Genomic DNA, 17,329 nt, shown 5'->3' on the forward strand with positions numbered 1-17,329 from the left:
TCTTGCACTGTCTACATTAGCCTTAAGGCCCTATTCCACGGAACGATTATAGTTCGTATTCGGCCGATATCGGCCGCTATGGCCGATAATCGTCCGGTGGAATAGAGTGCAACGATCAGCCGACATCGTTCATGTCGGCTGATCGTTGCAGTCGCTTGTTTTTCAACATGTTGAAAAACAAGCGACTGATATAGCAGCGATCTGCTGCCGTCGCTCCGTTGAATAGGAGCATCGGCAGCAGACGCTGCTATATCCTATGGGCTGCCCGGACGATCAGCGATCCCCCGGGCCGGCCCCCCCCCCCCCGCAGCCCCTCCCGCACTCACCCGATCGCTGCAGCCGCGTTGAATAGCGGCGGCAGCGAGCGGGGAACGAGGAGCAAACGAGCGCTGAGAGCGCTCGTTTGCTCCTCTAAACGACCTGTGGAATAGGGGCATAAGGGCCCTATTCCACCAGACGATTATCGTTCAGACCTGGACCTATTTTTATCGTTGCTCGTTCGCATTGAATAAGACATCGTTCAGTCGTTCGCAATAGATACGAACGCAATAGCGAATAAATAGCAAAGAAAAATTATCGCAATTACGATCGTAAGTAACGATTATCATTCCATGGAAATGAGTGAACGTTTTCAGGTCTTTCCCAATAGCGGTCGTTTGAGATAGTTAATCGTTAACGATTATACAAACGATAATCATTCGGTGGAATAGGGCCCTTACACTAAGGGCCCTATTACACACACAGATTTATCTGATGGATATCTGAGAGATTTTTGAAGCCAAAGACTGGATTTGAAGTGAGGAAAAATCTCAATCTTTCCTTTAGGACATGTTCTCTGTTCCTGACTTTAATGATCTGTCAGATATCTGTCAGCTAAAATTGTGTGTGTAATAGGCCCTAAGTATTAGGCCATGTGCACACACTGTCTTGTTTAGTAAAGTAATAGCCATTATTTTCAGTCTTCAGTGCTTTGCATTAATGTGTAACTGCCGTTTGACATGTCATAGAGACGTGTCAAAAGTTTTGATCTGTCTGGGTCTGAGTGCTCAGACCTGTACCGATCGGGATAACGAACCAGGAGAAGACGCGCAGCAGCACGTCCAATCTCCTCTCTGAAAAAAAAAAAAAAAAGAGTCAGACTTATAATGGGCTCCTATGCAGATGCGGTCCTCTCCCTGCTCATTCTCCCAATCAGTACGGGTCAGAGCACTAAGATCCGGACCGATTAAAACTTTTGACATGCCAAAATTTTTTTATATCGACATTGACACTTTAAAGTCAATAGAAACGGGGCCATTAGTTCACATAGAATAACGGTTGTTGTTCGCAGCGGCCATCAAATTAACATTCAGGACATTTATTGGTGGCTGTTATTTTCGGTTGTTCATACAAATTTATTTTGGCTGTCCTTTCATCATTTTTTCAATAAAATTCAATAGACCTTTTAAAAATGCCCCACCCAAAGGGGTGTTGAATCCAGCCATCATTCAGCCTAAACCTAAATAATGTACCAACGGCCGTCATTGAAATGACAGCCACTAAAGTATGTTAAATAATGTCCGTTATTTGGTACTCAAAATAACATCTGCTATTTTGAGTATGCAATAGCAGTCGTTAATATAATTGTGTGAACATAGCCATAAACAGTTAAAAAAAAAACTCCCCCAATGACTCAATAGATATTAATCATGGTGTTTAATGGACATTTCACCTTTAATGGTTGGTGGCACTGATTTGGTTGTACTGAATGAATAGATGTGAGAAAATGGTCCTTCCCCGGCATCATTCACAGCCTGGATTCTGAAGTTGTAGCAGGTGGACTCTGTCAGTCTTTGTACTTTGTAAGTGTGGCTTGGACCTCTGTAGATGGGGAGAAACCTACAAATGAAAATGACACATGTTCACACGCTCATGCTGGTGGTTGTGAGCAAGAAATCTGAGACTGGAGATTTTTATTGTAGACAGTAAAAGCAAGCACAAAACTGGTTGTTATGGGCAGCTCCAATGCTGCATCTCCATGACTCCTGCTATGTGGGACTATCAAGGATTAAACAGTAGAAAGGATCAAATCTTTCAAACAGTAGAAAGAAAGGATCAACTCAGAAAATAATACAGATAGCATGGATACAATAGAACCACAATAGGATTATTTTACTTTTACTGTAGTAAAATCAAAATGCATTTAATAGCAAATTACAGAATAGCAGCAGTTCTCAAAGCCAGAAAATCCACAGGAATGATGGAAATTCAAGCAGAGATAACAAAAAATATTGTTTTGGAAGTTTAGGATGTTAGGACCCGTTCACACTGTGGAAAACAGGCAGAAATTCAGCTCGGAATCCCGCCTGCCTCACTGTCTTATATGTATAAAGTGCTTCAGCTCTCCGCGGGTCTCTGCTCAAGGAACTGACATGTCAATTCTTTGAGCAGGAAGCCGCAGAGAGCAGAGGCACTTTTATACATAACATTGAGAGTGTGAGGCAGGCGGAGTCCGTGGTGGGGATTGCATCAGAATTTCCGCAGAAATTCTTAGACTGTAACGAAAAGCCCTGAATTTGCAATTTTCTTTCCCTATACGACATTGATAAAACAGATGAGATAGTATGAATCCTCAGATTATGAAATAAAGGAAAAATGCAAGATTTATTAATCAAAGCAACAATGACCTTTAACCCCTAGACGACCCTGGGCATACCCATACGTTCTGGGCCGCCTAGGGGTGTTCAGAGTGGGGCCGCGTGCTGGTCCTGCTCTGAACCGCCGCGGTCGCGGGTGGTGCATGTAGCCCGGGTCCGCAGCTATTAGCGGGCATGGTCTGATCACCTGCTAATTAAATATTCAGATGCAGCTGTTAAAGTTGACAGCTGCATCTGAATACATACTGCAGCCCCCTTTGAATCACCCCCTTTTCCCATGTTATAAACATGTATAAACATGTTTGTTATCACCGTGTGCGTAATCGCCCAAAATATTAATTTATCACATCCCTGATCTCGCATGGTAAACAGTGTAAGGCTAGGTACACACTGCGTTTTCAGCATCCGTTTAACACATCCGTTTTTTGCAAAAAACGCATGAAAAACGGATTGCAAAAAACGGATTCATTTGTGTGCATCCGTTTTTCCATTGACTTCCATTATTAAAAAAAACTGATCCGTTTTTTTTTGGCTGACCAAAACGGACCAAAAAACGTTGCTGACCCTATTTTTCTGGACGTTAAAAAAAACGGATCCGTTAAACGGATGCTGAAAACGCAGTGTGAACCTAGCCTAAGCGCAAAAAATCTCCAAGTGCAAAATTGCACATTTTTGGTCGCATTAAATCCAGAAAAATTGTAATAAAAAGCGATCAAAAAGTCGCATATGCGCAATCAAGGTACTGATAGAAAGAACACTTCATAGCGCAAAAAATGACACCTCACGCAGCCCCATAGATCAAAGGATAAAAGCGTTATAAGCCTGGGAATGGAGCGGTTTTAAAGGAACATATATTTGTTAACAATGGTTTGATTTTTTTAAAAGCCATCACATAATATAAAAGTTATACATGTTACACATTGTTGTAATTGTAACAACTTGAGGAACATATAACAAGAAAGTCTTACCCCAAGGCAATAGCGTAAGAACAAAAACCCTCCAAATAAAAAAAGTTTTTTTTTCAATTTCACCACACATTAAATTTTTTCCTGCTTTTGCAGTGTACTTTATGAAAAAATTCAGCCTGTCATTGCAAAGTACAATTAGTGGTGCAAAAAATAAAAGGCTCATGCGGGTTTCTAGGTAAAAATAAAATGCAACTGCTATGGCCTTTTAAGCACAAGAAGGAAAAAAACAAAAACGCAAAAATTGAAATTGGCCCGCTGCTCTAAGGGATAAGAATCTAAAGGCTACTAACATACCCAAGGGTCTTTGTGAATGGACACCATGCCAACTACAGCTCCATGCATACACAACATACACAAAAGTGCGCATAGTACTTAAAGGGGTTATCCAGCACTACAAAAACATGGCCACTTTCTTCCAGAGAAATCCCCACTCTTGTCTCCAGCTTGGGCGGAGTCTTGCTGCTCAGTTCCATTGAAGTGAATGGAGCTTAATTGCAAACCACACCTGAACTGGAGACAAGAGTCATGTTGTCTCTGAAAGAAAGTGGGCATGCTTTTGTAGCACTGGATAACCCCTTTAAATTTACACAAAGCAGTACAGGAGTTAACACGTTTATTTGATCACTAAACATTACATTAACTTTACATAAAAATTTACGTCTGTACCAAATGTAGAACACTGGCCCCTCTCAGCAGTTCAAGTCTATTAGTAGCAACTACTGATCACATTGTCAGAAAACAACTATTTTTAGAAACATTTCAAGCTACCTACCAGAATGCATAGCACCAACAATAAAATTTGGTGGTGAAACAATAATGGGATGAGGCTGTTTCTTAGCATTTTAAGGCAGGCTAGTTGATTTGGATGTGGTTTTGCAACTTAGTTACACTGAAGTGAATGGAGCTGTACTGTAATACCACACACAACCTGATGACAGGGGCGGTGCAGTTTTTCAAGGAAGTAGCAGTGCTTTTTGTGATCATGGACAACCCCTTTAGAGTTTGGGGAGTTTGGTGTGGAAGAATCTAAGTGGCCTCACAGAGTCCTGGCCTCAAACCAATCTAACCTTTAGGGTGCCCTCACCCACATTTTTGTGTGGCGTTTTTCAGGCCAAAAAAAGAAAAAACATAAAGACGTCAGTGTGGCGCATGGCTTTTTTCCATGCATGCATTTTTTTCTGGCATTTATATTTTATAGTTTTTTGGTTTTTTTTTACGTTACGTGTGAATGATCTCTTTGTGGTTTATGCGGTTATGTGGTTTATGTATTCTATATGTATTCTAGACCTCGCTGATACTACGGAGGTCACTGCATGGATAATAGATAGATATTGCATTCCCACTAAGTGACAGCAATCTGACAATTTCCAGGATCATTTTTAGGCTCCCTCTGTATTTTTTACTTGTATTTTAAGTACACAGCATCTTCTATTTTTGTCCACAGTGGGACACTGATTTCTCATAAGCAGCCCATACAACAACAAAAAAAAAAGGATGTTGTATCTTATGATCCATGATACACTGCAGCTTTAAAAAAAATTAAATAAAATGTGTAACAAAAAATATAATTAAAGTCTAATTATTTGGTAAAATTAAGATATAAGGTTTTAGTGATAGGAGTTAATAAAACCGATAGGCTATTGGATTCTGCACAACCCCAAGTCCCTGAAAGACACATGAAAAGGCAACAACAAACAATGTACAATTGGTTTACGTAAAAAACCAATGTAGCGAAAAACTGCAAGATGCAAACCCGTGTCCCTTGCAAACCACTTAAGTCATGTTCTGTTCTGAAATTGCAGAACATTTAACATAAAAGCCGATTAAAGACGTATGCATTAATGTCACAGTGAGTTTTCTCCCACTTATTTTCTTGTGACAAGAGCCGTCAAGATTTACTTAAAGCCCACAGAATATTTTGTATATATTAATACAGATCTATATATTTCTATATCTGTCCTTGAATGCAGGAACAAATGATGGAACACCAAGAACATGATGGTACTTACAAGTTAAGAACCTGCTTTGTAGGAATCATAGGATTTTTTATAAGCTTTTTGATATACAGTGTAAAGAAAATCTTTCCTATGTACACAAGATTTTACATTTAAATATCAGACATCTGCCTTATCCGTTCTATAGATCAATGATCACCTATCTCCAATCAGGGCTATATTTATGGATACTGCTGCTCTTGTGACTGACACCACACACTTGATATGTTTTACTATAACTGCAGATCGGAAGACTGAGAGACCCCATGACTAAATGACAAGGACGTTCAAAGACAATCATATAATTGTGGACCCCAACAGATCAAGTTGTAACTCTGTATAATGTAAAATCTACATGTATTAGCAATTATAGCACTGATTTCATTGAATCCTTTCAGAATAACCATTGCTAATGGTATGCTACTAAACGTTTTTTTTATATTCTCCTTCGCGTTATATAAAATTCGCCATTATCTATATTGTTTTATGTCAATAATACGTCATTCCCTTTTTGTGATGTTAAAAATGGCATCATGCCTCAGAATGATCTCTACAAGTATTTCTTCATATGATAAATATACAGTACAATAATATCAAAATATTTCATCAAACAAATTTGCTCTGGCACTTTCCTAAATAAGCTGTGTAAATACTGTCATTGAAATATTCAAATTGTCTCTTCAGTGAAAATGAAATAAACAGCCCTGCCTATGAGTCCGTCTGAGACCAACCGGGAGATAATAGTGTCACCTTGTTAAATAACAACATTAATCTTTCAGTGTTTATAACTCTCACTCCAAGCCAAAATTTCACTCCATATATCAAAGTTCAGTCATGCCGATGTATCACTATTGGCATTTGTGCTGCCAGACGAGATGTGTTGAGGGATTGTATGTTATTTAAAGGGACAGCAGCATAAAATAGAAATTCATAGAAAAGTTTTGAGAAACACTAAGGAAAGCTTCCCATTTAGAGAATTACTTGGCAACTTAAAGGGGTAGTGCGGCGCTAAAAAATTATTCACAGAATAACACACATTACAAAGTAATACAACTTTGTAATGTATGTTATGTGTGTGAATCGCCCCCTTCCCGTGTCCCACCACCCCCGCCCGTGTACCCGGAAGTGTGTGGTGCATTATACATTACCTGATCCGTGTCGAGGGACGGCCGCCATTTTGTGCCAAACGTCATCTTCGGACGCACGGCCGAATCCCTGCCGCCATCCCCCCTCCGCCGCGTCACAACTGTGCTCAGCCGCGATTGGCTGAGCACAGTTATGCTCAGCCAATCGTGGCTGAGCAGCTGGTGACGCAGCCGCGGGGACGGCGGCAGGGATTCGGCCCTCGACACGGATCAGGTAATGTATAATGCACCACACACTTCCGGGTACACGGGCGGGGGTGGTGGGACGCGGGAAGGGGGCGATTCACACACATAACATACATTACAAAGTTGTATAACTTTGTAATGTGTGTTATTCTGTGAATAATTTTTTAGCGCCGCACTACCCCTTTAATGAATTAGTACTGCATACAAATAACTTGCTAGGTATACCCAAATGAGTCCAAACACCTGTCTAGTAACTAGAGTGTCTGGCCTTGGTCAAAAGAGATTTGCGTATTCAGAGCGATCACTTAAAGGAATACAGGAGAACTCTGTAGGTGAAGGTGGCTCTGGTCCCTATTTCTGGGGAGATGCCAGGTTACATAAATGTCTACAGGTAAGTAGTATAGGAGGTATAGCTTCATAGCAGGTTATACATTGAGAGTAAGATACAAACAATAAGACAAACTTAGCACAGCAGCAAACTTTTCAGGATTACCCTGCAATACCAAGAAGCAGAGGACATTTGTTGTATAGGTAAATGTCTCCCCCCTGGAGTTTGCTGTGGATATAGGAAATTTGCTTTTCATGATGCTCTCACCCTGATACTCTCCACCACCACTTTCAAACACTCAAAGAAGTTATTTTTGCATTTTTTTTTAAATAGTTCCAAATATACTGATGTAATTCTACAGTGCTGAGTATTATGTTTTTCTTGACTAGATTTACTTAACAACTAGTTGAAGTTCCCATAAGAAAATCTAAAGGCTTCTAGTATAGAACAAGTTCTAGAAATGCTGCTCTCTATGTGCAATAGTTGTATGTAAAAGCTTTGGAATAAGCTGGAATTCTCCACGGATAACAATTAAAATATGGTCTGATTTGTATGGGGCAATGCAAGGACGCAGATGAGCATCAATTAGCAAGTGACCCTTATGAATTAAAGACAAATAAAATGTAATCTAAGGGTCCATTTACACAGAAAGATTATCTGACAGATTATCTGCCAAAGATTTGAAGCCAAAACCAAAAACAGACTATACACAGAGATCAGGTCATAAAGGAAAGCCTGAGATTTCTTCTCTTTTTAAATCCATTCCTGGTTTTGGCTTCAAATCTTTGGCAGATTATCTGTCAAATAATCTTTCTGTGTAAATGGACCCTAAGTTAATACACTTATGGTGCTTTTACACAGTGAGATTTATCTGACAGATTTTTTAAGCCAAAGCCAGGAACAGACTATAAACAGGGTGCAGGTCATAAAGGAAAGACTGAGATTCCCTGTCTTTTCAAGTCCATTCCTGACTTTGGCTTCCAAAATTGGTCAGATAAATCTGCCTGTGTAAACGCACCATTATTTGTATCTATTATTGAGTAAACATCAACAGTGCAGGGAGAAAACAATGTGAACCCTCAAATTTAATAACCTGTAGAAACTTTTTGGCAGCAATCATATCCACCAAACAATAATGCTTTTATTTGTATAACGCCAACTGATTTCACAGCACTTTACATAGTTTCGTCAAACCTTTCCTGTAGACGCAAATAATATCCACACACTTTTGAGGAGGAATTTTGCCCCATTTTTCTCTTAATTTCTATGTTTTAGTCTATCAGTATTTCTAGGATAGCTTGCATGCACAGCCCTCTCTAGGTCATGCCACTGCATCTCAACTGGTTTTCATACTCTGGTCAAGACTTTTAAAAGGGGTACTCCAGAGAGTAACAATTTTTATTTTTCTAAATTCATTGCTTTAATAAAGTTAGATTATTTTGTAACATAACTATTAAAATAAATGTATAATGTTCTATATATCCATCATTTTACATTGAGGGGCAGCCCCGCAGTTACATACTGTTCATGGCCCTTTTCCTCCAAACAAATCGTTTTGAATGTGTACTAGTGTTCCACCTTAGTACTATTCTAGTGTTTGCTTTTTGGTCAGAACAACATTAATCTGAATTGATAGCCTATTGACTTATAGGTCAATGGCTTAGATGTACTGAGGATCTGATATGGTTTTGAACTGGTTGGCACTAATTTACACTGAATGCAGTTTTTGTGCGGCTTTGGGTGTGGTTTTTTTTATTTTAAACATGCAACCATGTACTTCTTCAGTTCACAAATGGAACTTAGCTATAATTTTATGAAGTTTCTATATTTTAATATTCTGAATAAAGGGAATCTATAAGACAATAGAGAGGGTAGCACTCCAGACTCTTCATCTCCATAGCTGTGTAATACTTTTTTTTACCCCTGTAGTGGTGTTACACAAATTAAGCCCCTACTTCACGGGTCGTATAGAGGAGCAAACGAGCGCTCTCGGCGCTCGTTTGCTCCTCGTTCCCCGCTCGCTGCTGCCGCTATTCAACGCGGCAGCAGCGAGCGGGTGAGTGCAGGAGGGGCGGCAGGGAGCTGCGGGGGGGGGGGGGGCTGCTCGGAGGATCGCTGATCGTCCGGGCAGCCCATAGGATACAGCAGCGTCTGCTGTCGATGCTCCTATTCAACGGAGCGACGGCAGCAGATCGTTGCTGTATCAGTCACTTGTTTTTTAACATGTTGAAAAACAAGCAACTGCAACGATCAGCCGACATGAACGATGTCGGCTGATCGTTGCACTCTATTCCACGGGACGATTATCGTCCGTAGCGGCCGATATCGGCCGAATACGGACGATAATCGTTCCGTGGAATAGGGCCTTTAGATTAGAGGTGATTGCCGGGTGTCTTAGCAATATGACAAGCTGTGATTGTTGTCATAAAACCCACTGAAGTAAATAGGTTTTTCCAGCAAAGACCCCACTTGATTACAAATCCCATACTTTCCAATGAAGCGGTGAATGAAGACATTTTACACAGATAATCCCACTAATACACAAATACATGAACGACTAAGTGATCTGTTCTGTAAACAATAACAGGAAGCAGTATTTCCTCTTGTGATTTATTATTAAACATAGAATAAAACATGTCACACTGTCCTTTCAGCTCTACACAACTGATTCTCAGCACCTGTTTGCATGTCCAACATTGAAGGCTGTGATAAAATCCTACTCTATAATCTGCAGGCCCATTGGAGGGAGACTTCTCCGAAAACCCCCTGAGCCACAAGGCAAGCTTTATTCAAACATTAACATTAAGGAAACTTTTTTTTCAAAGGGCAACCTAGTATGTACCAAAAACTAGCTTACATTGAACAGTATGGATGTTATCCCCAACTGCTGGACTAAGCATTTGATGGCCGAGAGGTATTAAAGAAGATGAACCATCAGGTACATCCTTTTTAATATGACCCACGGATAGAACGGCGCAGTCATGGTGAAGCTGGTCCATTTCTGTGGAGATATGGCAGCCAGGTGAGTAATGTTCTCCATGTACAGTGGTACCTCGGTTCACAAACTTGGTTCCGGAAGGCAGTTTGAAAACTGAGTAGTGTTTTCCCATAGGAAATAATGTCATGTAAATGTGTTTTATTGTTTCCAGCACCCACCAATAATTACCTACAATACTAAATTACATTGAAAAGTGTCCAGTATAACCACTTCAGTACAAAACTACACTATACTGTACAGTGCATTATATACAAGAAATGTTCAACAAAACCTGCAATTATAGTACAGTAGTCAATAACTCATCACTCCTCCTGTACTGTATAGAGTCCCCCATCCCAGCACTGTAACAGATGGGAGATGGTGGTGCACTGACTGTACTACTACTGTACTGTATCTGCACTTCAGCAGTCTTATACAGTACTGTACAGGATGGGAGATTGTGTTGCACTGACTGTACTACTACTGTCATGTATATTCACTTCAGCAGTCTTATACAGTACTGTACAGGATGGGAGATGGTGGTGCACTGACTGTACTACTACTGTGCTGTATATGTACTCCAGCAGTCTTATACAGTACTGTACTGTATGTGAAGCCTCACCAATGCCAAACTCACCAGGTACAACCCACCATCCACGCTCTCAAAAATGTTCAGATACCGAGCAAAGTTTGAATTCTGAACGTTACTTTCAGTAAAATTTTTGTTTGAATATCGTGGTATTACTGTACTTCAATACTGTTCCAAGCAGTTTGAAAACCGAGGTACCACTGTATCTGTAATTGTTCAAGAAATCTGGGGTCTTGTTAATGTAACCAATGATGTTATTTTCAATGTGAAAGTCCTGAAATTCTGTAAATTTATATGTTTGCCTCATATCATCAATTGCTGCAACAATTATTCAGAAAAAAAACTAGATGAAAATATATGACCACTCTGCCAAAGCAAGCTTATAAATCATTGCGGTGTCACCCAAAGACACATCGCATCCAATATCATGCACACTCTGTAAACTCTCTCAGTATTCACCACCATTCATGCACCATAGACTCATACTAGAGAACTCAACATGAGCTATCATAAATTAATTGTTAGTTAATTATGAATGGAAACAGAGATCTGGTTCTAGGCATCAGTGCCGACAATTACATCAATTAGCGAGGCAGAAGAGTAGCCGCTAACATTGCTTATATCCAATGTGATTTACATAACTGTGTTTTAAAGAAAGGTCAAGAAGCAAAAAAAAATAATAATAATCTGTGCATGTACAAAACACAAGATGCTAAATAAACTTAGGATTGAACCTTTAAACCAAAACAGGTTGCACTATTTTATACAATAGCACAGAATACACATTTTAGAGAAAACTGATTTTTTAATAAATGTGTATGAGCAGCTTTGTATGGGGACAGGATGAAAAAAAAAAAAAAAAAGTCTCCCAAACAGTGTACAGGAATAGTGAAAGCTGTGTACCTATCGAGCCCAAAATTTTGCAGTATATCTAGGACAGGAATGTTTAGTCTATAAGAAATAAAATGTACACTGCGTCATGTAGTCAAGAATGCCCAAGGTTCTAAGCTTTTTGGCTTCTGCTTTGCATTCTAAAGAACGAGTCGGTTTTTCTTGATGTGGTGGGGTGTGGGAAATGTCACAGTGTACAGTTCTTCTATTATAATGAACTACATGGCCTATACATTTTTCAGTGTGAACAGCCAAAAAAAAAAAAACACAAAAAAGAACATTATAACATGTAAAATCAACAGAAGACATTTAAAGCTACTCTGTGCCCACAATCTGACTCCCCCAAACAGCTTGTACCGTCAGATAGCTGCTTTTAATTCAAGATCTGTCCTGCGATCCGTTCGGCAGGTGATGCAGTCATTGTCCTAAAAAACAACTTTTAAACTGGCAGCCCCGTACCCAACAGGCGTGGCCTAGATTGTGTATGCATTAGGCTGGCACAACTTCGCTGTCCCTCCTTATCTTTAGGAATGCTCCAGGCAGATTGTCTCCTATTCCCCACCTGTGTCAGCCCGGCACATGGGCTGGATCGTTAAGCACCTGTGCAGTGTTCAGACAGGAGAAAATGTTCCAGTAGCATTCCTAATGATGAAGAGGGCAGGAAGGAGGGACGGAGGGGTGGTGCAAAGTTAGGGCACAGATACTCCCCTTGGGCATAAGGCTGCAAGTTTAAAAGTAGTTTTTTAGGACAATAACTGCATCACCTGCTGAACGGATTAAAAGCAGCTATCCGAAGGTACAAGTGGTTTTGGGGGGGTCAGATTGTGAGTACAGAGTCGCTTTAAGTTCACTTGTGATTTACATCTAACAGTTAAAGTGTCACTGTCATTTTGAAAAAGTTTTGATCAGTCCCGGTCTGAGTATTCCGACCTGTACCGATCAGGAGAACAAGCTCCATCTGATTGCCTATGTAAGTCTATGGAGCCCGACTGATATCACATGACACAGAGCGGGGAGATGTGCTCGCTTTCACAATCAGTACGGGTCTGAATACTCAGACCCGGACTGATTAAAACTTTTGACATATCTCTATGACATGTTAAAAGTTTGAGTTATTTAAATAAAAGTAAATTACAAATCTCTGGCACAAGTTTATTTTAAAGAAAGAAAAATTGGTGAACTACCCCTTTAGTACTGATTTATAATCCCAATGTACCAGTCGGCCATTTACCTTATTCATGTAACGTGTTTTGATTTTGTAACGTTCAGTTTGTCACCCCTTATTGCTTGTATAGCGCTCTGGAATTAAGGGCACTTTAAAAACAAATAAATAATAGCAGCACTGGCTGCCTTGTTTTTTTTTAAGGTGTACTCTGGCAATGAAAAACATTTGATATATTGCTGCCCTTCCATACAACATAAGAAACATGATATTCTTCCTCCCCAAGCTCCCTCGGTGTCCTCCTGTAGCATATCGTCTCGGCAGCGAAAGCCTGCACACTGGTTGGCAAAGCAGGCTGTTACTGCCAAGATGAGTCTAAAAACTGGCATTGGGATTGTTCAGCAGGGGACCCAAAGACACTGCTGACGCTTTTTTTTTAATAATATGACTAATATAAGAAGAGGGTTCTTTACTGTATGCTCTTTAGTGAAATGATTCTCAGTTAAGGGTAAGTAACAATCAGGACCTTATTCCGTACTTTCCCAAGTCACATGGGCTGGGCAGTAGGTGCTAATGACACACTCATGACAAAGACCACTAATCCGTCATTAAAAGACACCTCTCTTTAGCCTCCTTACTGCCAGAGTATCAATCTTGCCAAGAACCATCTGATTTTAGTATTTGTTCATCAATAAACCAACCTAGACAATTAAGTCAATGGTATTTCAATTTGTGTGGAAAAGACTTTATGACTAGGAGGATCTCAGGTAAAGCATCCTTTATTGATAACAGATAAAAACATTAATAGACTGGTTTATGTTAGTAGACAAACTCTTCTAAGGTGTTTTTAAGTGTGAACCCCTAGTCAAATTATATTATGTATGATGTATGAACTATAGGTCCTTTAGATTCTCTTTAATACATTTAACAGTGCAGAGTAAACTATTCATTTGTACAGTTGATACTAAGTTGTGTAATGTGGTTAAAGGGAGACTATCAGTAGGTTGGGATATGTCCCACTAGCCGATGGTTTGGGGAAATTTGTAAGTAAATAAGGCTGTTTATTGCACTGGGGGTGGGACTACCACCATCTGTGCACTAATGCATCTCACCCCTCCCAAAAAATATTCACGCCTAGCCCCACCCCAGTGCTCCAAACAGCCTCATTTGCATTTGAAATTGCCTACAAATATTCAGAAAATGGTGCTGAGCAGGAAGGTAGGAATATTCCCTTCAATCTCATTGCTCCTTGCGCTATATAGGGACATATCAGCAGGCTAGATGCTTCTAACCTGCTGACAGTTTCCCTTTAACAGAAAAAGTATAGTACAAAAATTAATCTAGATAAGTTGGATGCTTAGGCAAAGTAACTGCAGATGAGGTTCAACACTGACAAATGTAAGGTTATCACGTGGAAGGAACAATCCAGGCCACACTACATGGGAAAACACTGGCTACAACTGACATGGAAAAGGACACAGGGATTTTAGTTGACAGTAATTTTTACTGTAGCAACCAGTGTCAGGCAGCTGCTGCCAAGGCAAATAAGATCATATGGTGCAAAGACATTACTAGAGATTACTAGTCAGACCACACATACAATATTGTGTACAGTTTTAGAACCCAGTAAACAAAAAATTACATATTAAAGCTTGAGAGGGTTTAAAGATTTGCCTTCAGAGTAACAAACATATAGAAGGATTATTGAAAATGTAGTTTACAAAAAACATGACTGAGGGGTGACCTGATATCTATGTATAAATATATTAGAGGGTGATACTAAGGTCTTTCTTGAGATTAGTAAACTTACAGTAAAAATTAAGCATATTGCTTCATTAGCTTTGCGGTAAGCTTATTAGCCTGCTGCCGTTAAAGTCTGTGCCGCTCCTACCTAGGTGTCTGGAAAATCTGGATCCAATCCTGGGGAAACTTCTATTAGTTTCCCAGGACTGGATCCAGCTTTTCTCTGTAAATTCGCTTATCTCTAGTCTTTTCAAAAGGGGTTGGATACATTTCTAGAATGCAACAACATACAGGTTATAGTCTGTAGATTCTGGAGAAGGGTTGGAGAAGGTAAGAATTTGCCTGCCTAAAATTATGAAAATTTGCTGTTTTTTTTCTGCCTTGCTCAGGATTAACATTATAGGGTTATAGGCTGAACTAAATGAACACATGTCTTTTTTTTAGCATTAACTAGTGTAAAGAAAAGTCACAAGTTGTTTTGCAACACTGTCAATGTCTGCACAATTCTACCAAATTTTTGCCCAAAACACAAAGAATGTCACATGTTTGCACAAATAAGTAATTTCTCAAAAGTGTGTGACAATTTTGCATCAAACCTTATTTAAAAGCTGTTGATAAATTTCCACCTATGTTATTATTTCAAGCAAAGAGACAAGTTGGCCATAAAAACAGATATTAAAATCCTGCCACAGATACACTTAAAATAACCTCACACAATGTGAATCAGAGGCTTTGAAAGCCAAGACATCACTTTCTGGAATTTTCTAGGTTAATGACACAGGTAAGTTAATGTATGCAAACTTCGAATTTTGACCCTTGAATTTTGATGTAGTGAGTTATAAATTGAAAGATTTATTTGTAAACATTTGTTGGAACAATAACTTACTGTATGTCAAGTATAAAGTTAATCTCCTTAAGTTTTTAAAAATATATTGCCCGGGAACCAGTGAAGATGAAAATAAGCGCTGTGGAATCTGTTGGCCCTATTCAAATTAATATTATTACTATTGTATGTAGTATGTTTTAAACTGTATATTAATTTCTCACAGTGTTAATAACAGTATGGTGAGTTCTTATGCTAAAAAAAAAAAAAAGAAAACTTTAGTACTTCATTAAAACATTAGTCATCTTTGAGATGTTCACTACCTTCATTGGAGTCAACTGTGGCAAATTCAGTTGATCGAACATGATTTATAAAGACACAGCCCTGTCTATATAGGACATCCCCGCTGACTATGTATATTGGCGCAAATATCAAGCCATGAGGAAGAAAAACTGCCTGTAAAGCTCAGAGACAGGATTATGTTAAGGCACAGATCTGGAGAAAGTTACAAAAAATGTACAGAAATGTACAGCAACTGAGAAGGAAAGAAGATGACCATGGCTGCATCTGCTATTCAAATTTAAGATGGCACGCACAAGTTTTTTGGTTAAAAAAAATAAATAAATCATATATATGTTTTTCACAAGAATTAAACTGGAAAAAACAAACAAAAAACATCTCAGGGGAATCAACTGGTCCCTTGTTAATGAATTTGTGGGAAAATACATGGTGTGGAAAAAATGTTCACTCTTGTGTATGAACAGGATGGAAAAACCTTGTTGTTATGGAAAAGTCCCAGCACACCGAGCATGATGAAGTGGCCAGAATATGGACAACTACATCTATTATCAAACATAATGATGGCTATAATAGATGAAGAGGACAAAATACAGCAAGTAATAACGATAAAAACTGCCAGAAATAGCTGGAAATGTACCTTTTATTTTTATCTTCTATTTGAAGGATGAAGATGACATCATCAGATGTTTGAAACTTTGTTCCACTTTCTCCCCACTTCAGTTTCAGGCTCTGAGGTCCAGCAGCTGCACACTCGAGCCGAGGAGGCAGTGGTGGAAGAGGGTTTGTCTTTACATGGATTGTTTCACTAAAGGGCCCAGCTCCAATTTCATTCACTGCTTGAATTCGAATTCTGAAAAACAAAACAAAACAAAAAAAAGACAAAAGAAAATATAGTGTTAGTAAAGTCAGCATATTATAATGTTTGACTACATTTTTTATACTTTACTTTGCATAAAGTATCATTCAGTGTTGTAACTACCATGAAGACAGACCACACCACTGCTACAGGGCCCATAGGTCCGGACTGGCATCTGGCCCTTTAACTGTGAGCGTTTGTGAGCTCTTACTGACAGAGCAAGAAGCCATTGGCTTTAACCCTGCTAGCTTTTTTTGTGGCTGGAGGCCTGAGGCCGCTCTCTGTCCCAGTTTCCCTGCAAATGAGTGAACACCAGGGGACTGTACCAGGCCAGGTGAGTGTGTGTATGGGAGGGGGTGATTCATGGGGTCCCATAGCAAAAACTGTACTTGGGGAAGAAGCCTAATGAAGCCTAATGACTATGGTAAATCAATGTAGCACATAAACAATATTTGAGTCCCGGAACAGAGACAATATAAACTGTTTAGATGAGGTTTACAGTAAATGGCAATAATTAATTTAATGTAAAGTCCACATGTACAACTGAGTCTACATTTGCTTAAGTCTCATCAAATGTGATGTCAGAGGAGAATTTTCTTCACTAAAAGATTTAAAAAATGAATTATTGTTCTAGGATTTAATGAAAATTGAAACCTTATATTAAACATGGTAAACAATATGTATAATAATAACAGGCATTATTCTAGTTTAGGCTTCAACAAGTTACTGAT

General features: G+C 39.3%; 1 protein-coding gene across 1 annotated transcript in view; it reads right to left on the minus strand.

Moving 5' to 3' along the window:
- The window catches only part of FNDC3B (fibronectin type III domain containing 3B), a 247,626-nt gene that overhangs the window by 12,871 nt on the left and 217,426 nt on the right, over positions 1-17,329 (minus strand). The window contains exons 23-24 of the mRNA XM_069975184.1: positions 16,380-16,592; positions 1,712-1,878 (exon numbers count right to left, since the gene is read on the minus strand). Coding sequence (XP_069831285.1) covers positions 1,712-1,878; positions 16,380-16,592 — 380 coding nt within the window. The remainder of the gene's footprint in view (positions 1-1,711; positions 1,879-16,379; positions 16,593-17,329) is intronic.

This window comes from Dendropsophus ebraccatus, chromosome 6 (assembly GCF_027789765.1).
Source record: "Dendropsophus ebraccatus isolate aDenEbr1 chromosome 6, aDenEbr1.pat, whole genome shotgun sequence".
NCBI lineage: Eukaryota > Metazoa > Chordata > Amphibia > Anura > Hylidae > Dendropsophus > Dendropsophus ebraccatus.